The sequence below is a fragment of the Clytia hemisphaerica genome, unplaced genomic scaffold (genome assembly GCF_902728285.1).
Source record: "Clytia hemisphaerica strain Z4C2 unplaced genomic scaffold, Clytia hemisphaerica genome assembly, whole genome shotgun sequence".
In the NCBI taxonomy this organism is placed as follows: domain Eukaryota; kingdom Metazoa; phylum Cnidaria; class Hydrozoa; order Leptothecata; family Clytiidae; genus Clytia; species Clytia hemisphaerica.
In genome coordinates, this window is record NW_027104564.1 from 181677 (window position 1) to 194901 (window position 13225).

General features: G+C 34.3%; 4 protein-coding genes across 4 annotated transcripts; 2 read left to right on the plus strand and 2 right to left on the minus strand.

Annotated features, from left to right (window-relative positions):
• The first annotated feature begins 1530 nt into the window (after positions 1-1530).
• Positions 1531-6286, plus strand: LOC136823377 (protein lifeguard 1-like). Its single transcript, XM_067079552.1, has 11 exons — positions 1531-1852; positions 2009-2087; positions 2265-2318; positions 2451-2501; positions 2742-2781; positions 3193-3230; positions 3445-3490; positions 4010-4051; positions 4470-4559; positions 5267-5314; positions 5550-6286. The coding sequence occupies exons 1-11, from the start codon at positions 1582-1584 to the stop codon at positions 5700-5702; spliced, it is 912 nt and encodes a 303-aa protein (XP_066935653.1). The 5' UTR covers positions 1531-1581; the 3' UTR covers positions 5703-6286.
• Positions 6287-6440: 154 nt separating this feature from the next.
• Positions 6441-8620, plus strand: LOC136823379 (sperm microtubule associated protein 1-like). The gene is made up of 4 exons (XM_067079555.1): positions 6441-6719; positions 7228-7327; positions 7618-7752; positions 8329-8620. Exons 1-4 carry the CDS (start codon positions 6495-6497, stop codon positions 8331-8333), a joined length of 465 nt encoding a protein of 154 aa, XP_066935656.1. The 5' UTR covers positions 6441-6494; the 3' UTR covers positions 8334-8620.
• LOC136823378 (uncharacterized) lies at positions 8431-11533 on the minus strand. The gene is made up of 3 exons (XM_067079554.1): positions 10152-11533; positions 9669-9824; positions 8431-9203 (listed from the first exon to the last, which is right to left on the minus strand). The coding sequence occupies exons 1-3, from the start codon at positions 10366-10368 to the stop codon at positions 9094-9096; spliced, it is 483 nt and encodes a 160-aa protein (XP_066935655.1). The 5' UTR covers positions 10369-11533; the 3' UTR covers positions 8431-9093.
• A 1001-nt stretch (positions 11534-12534) lies between these two features.
• On the minus strand, positions 12535-12984 carry LOC136823361 (bis(5'-nucleosyl)-tetraphosphatase [asymmetrical]-like). The gene has a single exon (XM_067079532.1). It carries the CDS (start codon positions 12982-12984, stop codon positions 12535-12537), a length of 450 nt encoding a protein of 149 aa, XP_066935633.1.
• Between the last annotated feature and the right edge of the window lie 241 nt (positions 12985-13225).

The following is a 13225-nucleotide window of genomic DNA, read 5'->3' on the forward strand; positions in this document are numbered from 1 at the left end:
TCGGGTGTAAAAATTCTAACTTCAAACACCCGACAACCGCACCTGACTGTCGGGTGCACAGGCAGGGTCGTCCTGTACTGAGCCACAACTACTGCTAATTTTCCGAAATTCAAGGTTATCTATATAGAGTGACATACATATTTAGATACAGGAGAACATAACTCACAAGATAAGCAAACTGTTACGATTGCCATTCCTCCAGGAAGACCAAACACACAGGTGCACCACTGGTGGGAGGGTGTACTGTCATCTGGGTGCATGTTAGAGGTCAGGCATTTGCAGCTTGGTAAAATTTCGCGGAAGTCATCGATGGCGCAAGAAATCAACAAAAGAAACCAATAAAAGATCAAAGAGAAAAGCTGTAAATGGGAAAAAATCATTGTTTTATTTTGTCCAATCAAAAGATTGCTATACGATTGTTTAAAAAGAAGTATCCAATCAAATGAAGGTAAAGGGCTTTCATCTAATCAAAAAGGATTCTGTGAAAAATAACACTTGCATCAAATTCCCGCTTTCGTTTGAGAAGATGATAAAGAATTTCTTAGAATCAACGATTGAAACAAATAAAGTTAAATGACTACTTGTTTTGAAACAAATAAAGTTAAATGACTACTCGTTATCTAAGCCACCGAAAAGCTATTAGTGCCAAAAAGTAGGAGCAGTCATTAACCTTCATCATACACGGCAATCTCATGGGTTGAAATTTAAAAAAGACTTTCCGAATGGAGCCAATTACGGAAGCAACTGAGAACAAAAGACCACTATCGTTTTTTTATTACAGATTTCGATATAAAAATTGCATAAGGAATACTTCTGTCAATGTGTATTATGTGTCAACTATGTAAGCATTTTATTGTTGGAATAGAAAAAAGATAAAAGAGGTAAGTCTAGTCTAGCCTAATTGTCAGCTGTCACCAGGGGGCATAAAAAGAATGCGAGAGCTTATTTGTATCAAAAGCAAGACACACAAATTTTACCAAGCTGATTTGAACAACATACAGCAAAGCATCAGAAGTGTGACAAATCTCATGCAAGCAAGGGTTATTAATTTGTAAAAAATAATCATTTACCATCATGTATTAGCTTCTGTAGAAAGTTGGTTAGGTTACAAAAAGACGATTCACATCGAGAGGCCCTTTGGAAATGGGTCCTACCACATTTGTTGTCCCATTTCAGCCTTTCCCAAGCAATTTTTCGTGAATAACAAGAATGCAACAATGTAATATCTTCGTTAATTCGATGCTATACTGAATATCATATTCAAATATTTTTATATTATGATATTATAACATCATCAAAGAATCCAAATTCTAGGTCTATCTTGTCAAATCTCTCTTTCTCTTTCTTCTCCACTTTAAAATACAGAAACTGTCGAAACTTTACAACCTTTACAGCCTATATGCAACCTTGCAAATTGAACCAAATAATCTTTGAACTGACAACTTCGAATTTTATAGAATTCATAACAATCAAAGATTTCCAGAAGCTGCATGTTGCATTCAATTTTTGTTTATCAAAATATTTCTTCTTTTAGTATTATTGGATTAGATAAAAAATATAAAAGATAAAAATATAACAGTTATGAGTCAACCAAATCAACAAGGATACTACCAGCCACCTCAACAGCAAGGTTATTATCCTCCCCAACCAGGATACCAACAGGTACCACAACAAAATTATGACGTTGAAGCCAACCAGCCACCACCTTACTCTTCAACCTATGTATATGGCGAACAACCTCCAGCACCTCCGCCTCCACCCCCTGATAGTTACAATGAAAGTGATAATCTATTTCCACGGGACGATGATAATGCTGGTATATCTTCATTCAGTGAGAAATCAGTCAGACAAGGTAATAATGAATGTCTTTGTTCATGATAGAGTACCCTTCTCTTCTGTACAGCATTGTTATTTTTAACATGAGGTATTATTGTGATTTTGATTGGTTAAAGTAGACCCCTTGATTTTAGAAGTGATGTTAATTTTATGTATATCAATTATTTTTTAGGTTTCATCAAAAAAGTATATTCAATTCTATTTTGTCAATTGATGGTATCCATTGGAATCGTTTGTCTTTTCGTTTTGTCGTAAGAAATAATTTCAATTTTTTTTTCATCTCGTCTATGATTCATAGCATAAAAATTTAATTTTTTGAGCTTTCCCTTGTACAATTGTCCAATTTACTGCCAATCAATTCTTGAAAGACATCAACATGGTCTTTCCTTTTCTTTTACGAATTCATCGATTTCGTTTTTCATTTTTAGAAAGCCAGTCAATGAATATGTTAAACGAAGTGTTGGATTGTTCTGGTTCGCTTGGTAACATTTTAATGGATTTCGTACACTGTGTTCTGTTACTGCATATTATGTTTATTATTCATTAATTTTATTGTGTTGATTTTTCAAAAAAAATGTTTGATGATTGACATAAATTTATTATTTTGTTTATAGGGTTGGAGCGTTAGTTTTAATGATAGTAATTGCTTGTTGTGAGAATGTTAGGTGAGGAAACATGATTCATTTGACTTTTCCAGCTTCTACCTTGTAAAAACAATGCGATAAGGAAAATGGATTTTTATAGTTTTGCTTTCCTTATGATTTTTGCTGACTTTTGATTAAATCAGCGCATTCATTCCCCAGTGCTATTAATATCCATATCTTTTGCCAAAAAAATATTTCCAGCATATCGCTCTCACAAAATATTTCCCGTTTGAATAATATTGTTTACTACTTTCATTTTAGGAGGAGCTTCCCAACCAACTTTATTCTTCTTGGATTATTTGTAAGTATAGTGCTATGAAAAGACCATGTAATCTTAAGAACCTGATGGCCTTTACCTTGGTCTTCAATTGCACAATAAGGTTGAACTTTAACGAAATGTTGGTTTGCTGTCATCCAACCAAGCCTACAATGACATCTAAAAAAATGTATTGCTATTTTAAAGCAAAAATTTCTTTTTTAAAAATCAAAACTTCTTTCGTATCTATCTTGTTCTAGAATCGTGAATTCCCTTCTAGATCTTGAGCTTTCAGTACAAAATTACCCAAATGTAAACAGAACTTTGATAAATCCAATGTCTAGAATCGCTGATGGCAAACCAATATTTTCTTTAAGAGCAGTATAACCAATTTGTTTAGTCTATCGGCTATAACCAGTACATCTAATTATAACGAGTAATCTATTTTTTTTATAGACCCTTTTTGAAAGTCTCCTGCTTGGTGTTGTTTCTGCGTAAGTCAAACTTGCCTGTTGTACAATGACAAATTTTTGTTGTTTCTTGATGCTCAAAATCCATCTAAAGAAAGATTTCGAAAAAATGTAGACGTATTTTGTTAAAAGTAAATTAAAAGAAGATTACAGTGGAAAATAGACAAACAAAAAGATGTAAATTCATGGGAGTTTGTAAATGCTCAGTTTTGTTCACAGTTTTGTTTTATTTCCTTAGACATTATCAAGTGGATGAAGTTTTGATGGCTATGGGCATCGTCGCTGTAAATATATATAATTCAGTTTTCTTCTTCTTGTTGAGTTGGACTCTCATTCATCAGAAGAGTGCTTGCCCAATCGGAATCGAAAGCATATATACTATTATCGAATGAAGTTAATGTGTTTTATTTCAATACTAATAGTTTCACCCCGTGGAGACGATCATCAATTGAAAATAAAATTCAATTCAGTTTTCAAAATTTTATATGAATTGAATTGATTGAATCCAATAAAAATATTTAAATAGATGGGGCCAAAAGCACTGAACAACCATGATACTCCTTGAGGGTCAAAATTTATTAAATTTTGACCCCCTTATTTACTTAAAACAGTCCCATTTCAGACCGATTTAAAAATCAGGAAAAATGTACATACCAATCCTATGAATGGAAAAAATTTCTTATTTTTAAATGGTTTGGGTCATAGCTCTCCTGGCAGCTTCTCCTGACATTAAATTTCAAATGGTATCATTGTGTCATGTGCTCTAATACCAAACTGTTTTAAAATGTTTGATATCCTTTTAGGTTGTTACCCTAGCCATCACCGTCTTTGCTCTACAAACGAAGGTACACTACGTATTTAGTATTTCGAGAATTCAAATAAGGGATAGTTTTTGAAAATTGGTTGGTGCGTGTCCTGAAAAATAATTTTCTTTAAGCTATTACAGTTTCGAGGAGTTATATACTTTCAGGTGACCCCGCTTGTTTTTGAGTTTTTTTTTCAACCCCTGCAACCTTATTAGGACCCCATGAAAATATTTTCAGCTGTCAAAAGAAGAGTCCCTTATTTTTCTCTAATTAGCCAGGCCTTATTATATAATAACCTTATTGTTGAGGTATTTGGGGGTACAATTTCCAACCCCTCGGTATTTAATTATTTGCCCCCCCCCCCGTCTATTAAAATTAGAACCCCCATCCCCTGCGTTCATTAGACACGTAAGAGAACCTGTTAGATTATGCCACTTTTTTATTTTTTCAATTTCAGTATGACTTTACGATGATGGGAGGCTGTTTGTTTGTTGCACTCATTGTTTTGCTTTGCTTCGGCTTCTTAACCATCTTCTTCCACAACAAGGTAAATAATTATGTTGTACAGTTGACTCTCTCTAATTCGATCTGCGTGGGCACCAAAAGTTTTTGTCGAATTAAAGAAAGACACGAATAATAGAGGTTCGAATTACAGTGAGTTGACCGCATGTTGCCCTCTTTTCTATGAATTCAGTCTGTTATTATAGAAGGGTGGAAGGTTTTTTGCATAGATGAAGCTTTGTGGAATATTTTAAACAAACACTCGGTTGATAGATACATGTTTTGTTTTTTTTATAAGCAAGTGTATGCCCCTTGGTCAGGCTTGTGTATGCTTAAGTTCTTAAAGCTTCCAGGCATAGCTTATGCTTATTACATGCTTATGAACCATGCTTATTATTCACCCCAAGCCAAGTTTTTAGTGAAATTTCAGAAATTTTGTAAAAATTTGTTCAGATTTTGGGAGCAGTGGAATGTAGCTAGCCCTGGAATGTCTTTTTTTTGCTTGACCTCTACCAAACCTTTTTAAACAGATAAAAAATTACAACTTGAAAAATATTCCAGGCTGACATATGTTATGCGTAGGAATTCTGAAAATCTGACCCTTCATATGCTTATAAGCGTTATGCTTATAAAAAGCAACATGTACTGGAAATGAAATATATTCAGTGTTCTGTGTTCAGACATTTGAAAGCCCCGACTCAAGATCTTTTATCACATTATTTTAAAGGCCAAACTATATGCTTTTCATTACAGATTGTGCGCTTGGTTTATGCTTGTCTGGGAGCTTTGATCTTTGGTTTGGTAAGATTCACTTGATTCAAAATGATCTAACTGATCAAGAAAGATACTGCCATCAATGCCTTAACTTTTATAGGACTATATCCACAACAACACTGAAAGAATTGGTCTATTCGACGGCAAATAAAGAGGGATAGTAAGGCCTGTTTTGCTTTTATAGGGTAGATTTTTAAGGCATATTGCAAATATATATAATGATATATGATATTGTTATCATGTTCTTCACTTTGTTTTTCAGTACTTGGTGTTCGACACACAGTTGATGATGGGAGGTAATAAGAAATATTCCATTAGTCCTGAAGAATACATTTTTGCAGCACTCAATCTTTATATTGATATCGTCATGTTGTTCTTATATATCCTGGAAATTATTGGGCTTGCCAAAAATTGATGAAATATGTTTTACAGATGATTCTTTGATGTGGGTTGATATCATGTGCAGTATTTTACTGATTATTTATATTCTTGATATGCACCACTGCAATGTCTTCTGACATTATATCGCTGATTGTTTGTAAGTGACGTAAAATCAGTCAATACGTCACTTTCAATTAATCAGCTGTTGGGTCCGTGGTAGACATTGCAATGGTGCATATCATGAATTCTGGGGAAAATAAGAATGGATATGAGCTCGTAATGGTGGAAGACTTCATTGTGTAAACCGTCAGATGAAATTGACGTTCGATCGTATAAAGCATTGCCGCTGGAAATTATTCGAAGTTTACAGAAGACCGTTTAAAGAGAAATACCACGAGTCAACAATTCTGAATTCCGATTTTATTTTAAGATATTTAATTTTTTGCATTATTTAAGTTGGATGATTTTGTTGTAATAATTGGATACCATTAGCTTATTTAACTTTTTTTTGTTTGTAAAAAGGGAAAGAAAAATTGAAATTTTGAATTTTTGGAACGGTTTGTATGTAAGTTTAAATTGAGACAAAAAGAAATATTTTTAACTATTTTTTAGTTTTAAGCTTTAGGAAATATTTATTGGAGTAAATTTAAGTCTTGTCGTCGTATATTAAACTTTGATCGCCGCTGTTATAGACTAAATTCATTTGAAGGAACCCTCTCGAAAATAATGCTGATAGGTGTAAGCCTATACATTCATTTTCTTCTTTCTCAATTCTAACGTTTTGGTATTTCATCAGAAAAAAATAAAAAACACAAAAACAGATAAGATGACACGAGGAGGGCCACCTGAACTTTCACCAGCTGATAAAATCAAACGTGAAAAAGGCTTTGTGTTGGATTGTGTTGCCGTGGGAACACTTTCTGTTGACAGTGAATCGTACAACCCCAAACATGCAACCGGTATACCACCCTACAATGCGAAAAAGGATGCAACAGTCAAATCATACTTTAAAAGTCCGGTTGTCAAATCAGCTCTCAAACGAACTGGTCAGGTATGGAGCAAATATTTCTATTTGGAGAAAGGAAGGAAAATAGGCATTTGAAGGGGGAGAGAACTCTTCAGAAGTTTGAAGTTAATATATTAATGATTTTCACAATATTCTTTTCCCAATACAGTCTCCATGACTCCAACTTTAGACAACTCTAACCTTATATAACTCGAATGTCTCCTCTATTCGAACAATAGATATTATCGGAGTTTTTGATTTTTCTAAAAAAGCGATGCATTGTGAGATTGTTTCGGGAGTATTACAATAAAATTCCCTCGAGGGATTCCTAAGAGATTTCTATTGTAATACTCCCGAAACAATCCCACAATGCGTGCGTGTTTGAGTTATCGAGATTCCACTGTATAGTAAATCTCAATAGATTTTATCTTCAAGATTGAGGGGTTAGAATGTGAAATTTGAGAACAGAAATTAGTTGCCGTCCCGGGTTTAAGATTGAAAACCTTATCCTGGAGTAAACAAAATTTCATCTTTATGTTCACAATACTTTCAGGACGGTGGTGGAGAGTCAATGATGGGAAAACAAACAGACCGTTTCCATACGAACGGCTCGATGGGAAAGTACCTCAAAGAACGCAATCGAAGTGGAGCAGGTTAGAGCTTACACCCTTTGCGAATTCTTTTATCACATGCACAAGAAAATGGTTGAGTTCTTCGTTTCTAAGGTTCGCTTAGGCTACGTCATATCTTCCTTCGCTTCGAGCTATAGCAGTGCCTATAGACCAAGAGTAAGGCCTAAAAGCCTGGAGTTGTCTATCGTATAGACTATGGTTCGCTATGCCATTCCCCAGTTTAACTTTACCTGTATTGATTAGAGCAATTTCTTCTTTCTGCTAATATTTTGTATGAAGGGTTTAAACAAAGGCTTTCAATCATCTCTCAGGATACAGTACCCTGGAGGTTGCTGGTCACGAGTTGTTTATGAGTAATCCAAAACCTATCATTGGCTATAATGGATCCACTGGATTGAGGAGAAACACACCTTCATTACGTACTCGACCATCAGTGTTCGAAAGCAGTAAGATATGTTATTTTGTTTGATTGTGTTCTTTGAAACCTTAAAAATTTAGAATTACTCTACGTCCCAGATCGGAGCTCTTTGATCAAGCTTTATTAGAAAAATGAAAACTCTTCCAGTATGAGTTTGATAGATTTGACGGGTTTAGTTTTTACGTTAAAAAGATTGTTTGACTTTTTCTTATTTTTTTGGCTCTTTGAGCCTCAAATTGTCCTTATCCTGTTCTTATTTGCAGTATAGAGTGAAATTGAGGTATTTTGGACACTATACCCAGTTTCTACTACTTTGACTCCTAAATTGCTTGAAATTGAGTAATTCATGATATTCATGATGTAATCTTTTATACGGAAGGACACAATTAATAATCCGGAACTAGTGGCAAAATTTGCCACTAGTCTTTTGTTATTTTGCCACTAGTTCCGGGTTATCTCGGGTGCTTCCGTATAAAACATTAGGTCATGAATATCATGAATTGCGCTTTTAAATTGTTCCTATTTTTTGGCGCTTTTGAGCCTCATTGTTCTTATCAAAGAAAATAAGAATGTAAATGAGTTTATCATATTGACTTTTTTACAGAATGAAGCCCTGATGAACAAGGTGAATCTCGTTCGAATCCTGTCAAATATGTCAACAAACGGAACGACAGCAGGTACATACATTTTTATATTTGGGAGACAATTTTAACTTTATACATTGATTAAGAAACTATTTTTATACTAGAACTATTTTCATTCTAGATTTATAGATTTTTATTTTGTAAATATAAAGATGGGGGTGACTTTTTAAAGCTGTGTGTTTGTAAGATTGTAAATTGTCAAACTATTTTTTTAACCGTTTGTTGCTTTCATAATATATTTTATTGACATGATAAAATAATTTTCTTTTCAAAAATTATGCTTGCTTTCCCTTTATTTATTTAAAGTTAAAAATTTACAAGTTTAAAAGACATATAAATACGAACAACGTAAAACAAGATCCTTGTACAAGCCATGGTCCAATCTTCCTTCTACAGAATAATCTCTGAATGTTCGTATTTTTCTTTTTAATTTTCATTTTTAGTGACCAGTCATAATTTTCCGGTAAGGTTTTCTTCAGTCTCGTAATAAAGACATAAAAGTACCTCCAGCCATCATATTTTGTGAAACTATCAATATAAGGCATTTCGTTTTATTATTTGTTTTCCTCCAAGCTCTTCATTTTAAATTTTCATTTTTATACTCTTTCTGTAAAGTTTTCTGCAGTCCTACACGGTTATAACCGGAGCAAATAATCTTTGAGTATTGCCAGGTCTTCAGGTGATGTGGGACATTCAATGGTATAATGAAGTTACATTTTTTCGCGTCACCTAGTACAGCACAAACAAGCGAAACTCCGACGAGGTTGTTCAGAGGATGGCGACGCATTCTTTATGGCGGTAGGCGGGTTCATCAATGGTGTGTTCTCATCAATGCCTACAAAATGTAATGTCAACAATTATGCCCTTTTTTCTACTATAGTAGGAGTCGGAGACTTGTCGATCCTAATGATAAAATAGTAGCTGAGTTTTATTTTCTGATGAAGAGTTGAGAACAAATTGATTCAAAGAGTTCTTCTTCACCTATTCTTCTCTCGCCTTTATTCCATAATACACATCTGTGTCACTGACTCAGTGAGACCTTGGGGGATTTTGTCCCTTTTTCGTCATCCCTACGGGAAAAGCTTAAAAAATATTCAAGGATCCCAACTGCATATAGGACGATGGTATCAAGGTTATAATAGTTATGATAAGAAGTAGTGGGACTTTGGACTTTGGAAATCCAAAAAAGGTACCCTTAAGGGCGGCACATACCGTACCCTCCATTTGCCTAAGTACCCCCTCCCCCCCGGGGAAGTCGTCCTTCGTATGATGATTAAAGGAGGGAGTGTTTCTAACTTACATTCGGAGAAAGAAATGATGCTTTTCGGTGTTGTTGGATCAAGTTCAATGTAATTCACTTTTCTTCTTGGTCCGAGCATTGTGATCTTTTGAATTGTTGAGATGGATAACCATTCTTTTTCTGCAGTTCGCACCAAAAACATATAGTGGTAAACACCTACAAATAGAACAATACACGTGTGAGTGGGTGTTAGAGTGCTTATAAAAAGAAGTATGGTTTCTGTCTAATAAGATTTGCATTTACATCCAATTATCACCACAATAAAGTGTTTTGGCACAAAATGAACTCATTAGGTTATTTTGTTTCTTGTATTCTCTTGCTGTTTTCCTTTTGGATTATAGAAAAGAAAGCTTTCTCTTCGTGTCATCTCTTTATCAGCTACTACAACTAGGCCCCCAACTACACCCCTGTCTCACAGTCCCACTAGAACTTTTTTTAATACAATGGTGAGATATATGCAAAACAAGTGAAACTCATTCATACCAATCGGTAGGTTGTGAACAGTGAGGGCGTAAAGATCAGCGTTGCTTTCAGAGGCTTTTCTCATCACTTTTCTTTTCAACAAATTTCCTTCTTCAGCTTTCTCATAGTCTGAAAACGGGTCTGAAAATATAGATTGTGCTTTTGCCAGAAGTAATTCCACTTTATTGATATCAGTTACATCTTTGTCTTTGTTTTCCCAAACGAAATTCACATCCATGTCTATTTAGGTCGCTTCGTGAGTGTGGTCTGCGTGTCACATCGCTTATCCTAAACGAAAATGTGGGTCTTCTATTCAATTATTTTTTATCAATTTTCTCCAGCACTTTCTTATTTTTCCAGAGAATTTCAGCCTCAAAGTTCCTTATCGAGTTCCTTATTTACTAAGCTGCTAAGATTGGATTTGCTAAGTATGTAATCTATGTAAAAGTATAACAATGGACTACAGTGTACAGTACTGAAAAAGACGTTTATTGAATGTTGTTTCGTCAATATATTTCGTCTTTTTTTTGTTCAGGCTTTTGTAAATTCTCACAGACCCACTGGGACCCTTTCACTGGAAAAATTGGTCAAAATATCTTCCCGATCGAAAATGATTCTCCAATTTGTGTCCCCACTGAAAATAATCAAATAAACCAATCCCCACTGCAAAATATTATGCTATTTCCCCCATCCCAACTGAATTTTGACTTGAAAACTAAAAAGAATTTCAATCCCCAGCCATAAGAAATGTGGGAACATTAATCCCCATCGTGTTTCAGTCCGTTTTTTAACCCCACTGGATGAAAAAATCCTGCCAGGTCTGTAAGAAGGGGGTGTGTAAATGTGTTAAAGTTTAAGTTTAACTCTCTATTTTCCTTATTCTCAGCCTGACCAGTTCCTTAACAATTCCTTATTCTTGGGGCCATTTTCAGCCTCAAGTTCCTTATAAACGTCTTCCTTATTAATAACTGATTCAAAAGTTGGGTAATATCATTTTACAAAGTCTCTAGAAAATTAAACAAATCTTCTTGATAAGTATACATGCTTTTAAAGCTGTTTTACTAAGGTATTTTAGTATTTTGTATTCTACTGGCTATTTTGGCAGGACTCTTCGCAAGAACGTGTTAGATTTACACTACTGGGTGACTCACAAAAATTTTCAGACAGTTTTCGACGCCTTGAAGTGGAAGAAACGTGCTTCGTTTTAATCAAGATAACCTAACTAGATTAAACTTTTGAGATATTTTTTCATAGATCAACCGGCATGCATCACTAACTTTATGCATGCTACGTTCTAGTAAATCTGTGCAAATACTTTTTACAAACGATACACCAACAAAATTGTACAGTAAGGTAGAATTAAAAAATAATCACTCCGTTCAGCTAGTAATGGTTTTGGTTTCAAAATCCAAAATAAACATTTACGTCTGTTAACAGTAAATGGGACAAATGATCGAAACAAAACAACAGCGGAATGGAATGTCATTGACGAGACTTATTAATCATAACATAGCACGAACAATTTCTTGTCATAAACATCTCTAATTTAATCGTGATTAATTCAAAACAGAATTTGAAAAGAAAGGAGAGTTTTAATTGACCTCCATACTAGCCTATATAGGGGATGGAGAGGTTTTTATGTATATAGTGTAGTAAGTACTAAGTAGGGTCATTTTGCAGACAGTGGTATGGAACTTTTCTGTGAGATGCCAGAAATTCTTTTCTCGAGCAATTTGTCCCCAAAGAAACCCCTTAGGCTATTTTCCCTTTCCGTTACTTGAACTATCGGTAACTCGAAGATTTGTCTTCGCAATTTAACGATTTCAAACATTACACCTTTTCTTGACCTCACAAAAATTTCCAAATCAATGTTAGTCCTCACCTCAACCTCAGTCTAAATATTTTCAAAGATTTCTTTTACATTTTATCGCGGTCTATAATAAACTATTCAATCGAATATGAAAAAAGTATAAAGAAAGTTCATAAACTTTTAATATTATTCAATAAAGAAGAGAATTGAATATAAAATTGATGATTGTATAACAAAAGAATCACTATTGTTAAAGTTTGAAGCCTCCATGAATAATGTAATTTTTATTGAGATATTCTCGGGATATTTTTCAAACACATGGTCTGTTCGTGTTTTGTATGAATGCTTTCCTTTAAAAAATCATTTTTCAATATACATATAAAGTCTATCAGAAATCTGTTGATCTGTATAAAGTAAAACCGATCAAAAATATTTATAAATACACAAAACCTGAAAGTAAGATAATTCCAAAACAAAAAAGTAAAGTATTTAAGGATAATTGCTTGCTGCCCCACAAATCAAAACCTAAAATCCCAAGACATATGATTATTTCACAAATTTTATTACTGTTAACTGTGTTAACTGGTTAAGACGCTAGCCTTCATCGCCAAGGCTTTCAATAAATGTTACACTATTTCTTAAGACCTTTTGCATGTCCGCATAACCAGATTTTGTACACGCCTCTTCACAACTCAGCCATTTATAATCAATATGTTCATGTGATAGTCTAACTTTTGCATTCGAATCATTTAGCTCGGCTAACCAATAAACAACCGTCTTAGGTTTTCCTTTGAAAGAATATTCTAAAACTGCAAGAAAGTTTGGATAAACACGGAATTGCTTCTCTGTGAGTCCCGCTTCTTCCTCCGTTTCGCGATAAGCAGCCTCCATGTCTAACTCCCCTCGTTCCACGTGTCCTTTCGGAGGTGTCCAATTCAAGTTATTCTTTGAAGATTGAAGCATCAAAAAAGAAATCTCCTTGTTTTCTCCATGTCGACGAAAGATAACGAAGCCAGCGGCTTTATTTGGACCTTCTCGACCCATTTTCGTTTTTTACTTGTCCCCGTCACTCACTAGAACTGGAGCTTGTTCTGTCTTTTCTTTCTATAAATAAGAAATGGTGTGATTAAATTAAAACCACTTGAAGAATATCCATCAATAAATGAGTGTAAATCTTAGCAAAATGGAATGAAAATTAATGAAATAAACTTTAAAGTTAGTCCGTTTTGACCGAGATCATCATCAGCGCCATTACACTGTTTTCCTGCTTGAAAGCGAAAGTAAG

What these genes read in the sequence shown, in the direction of transcription:
- LOC136823379 (XM_067079555.1), top strand. Translation starts at nt 6,495, where the DNA reads ATGACACGAGGAGGGCCACCTGAACTTTCACCAGCTGATAAAATCAAA. An exon ending in CTCTCAAACGAACTGGTCAG is followed by an intron (nt 6,720 to 7,227) that starts GTATGGAGCAAA and finishes CAATACTTTCAG; the next exon opens with GACGGTGGTGGAGAGTCAAT. An exon ending in ACGCAATCGAAGTGGAGCAG is followed by an intron (nt 7,328 to 7,617) that starts GTTAGAGCTTAC and finishes ATCATCTCTCAG; the next exon opens with GATACAGTACCCTGGAGGTT.
- LOC136823377 (XM_067079552.1), top strand. Translation starts at nt 1,582, where the DNA reads ATGAGTCAACCAAATCAACAAGGATACTACCAGCCACCTCAACAGCAA. An exon ending in TGAGAAATCAGTCAGACAAG is followed by an intron (nt 1,853 to 2,008) that starts GTAATAATGAAT and finishes ATTATTTTTTAG; the next exon opens with GTTTCATCAAAAAAGTATAT. An exon ending in GAGCTTTGATCTTTGGTTTG is followed by an intron (nt 5,315 to 5,549) that starts GTAAGATTCACT and finishes TTTGTTTTTCAG; the next exon opens with TACTTGGTGTTCGACACACA.
- LOC136823378 (XM_067079554.1), bottom strand. Translation starts at nt 10,368, where the DNA reads ATGGATGTGAATTTCGTTTGGGAAAACAAAGACAAAGATGTAACTGAT. An exon ending in TGTTCACAACCTACCGATTG is followed by an intron (nt 9,825 to 10,151) that starts GTATGAATGAGT and finishes TTCTATTTGTAG; the next exon opens with GTGTTTACCACTATATGTTT. An exon ending in CATCATTTCTTTCTCCGAAT is followed by an intron (nt 9,204 to 9,668) that starts GTAAGTTAGAAA and finishes TACATTTTGTAG; the next exon opens with GCATTGATGAGAACACACCA.
- LOC136823361 (XM_067079532.1), bottom strand. Translation starts at nt 12,984, where the DNA reads ATGGGTCGAGAAGGTCCAAATAAAGCCGCTGGCTTCGTTATCTTTCGT.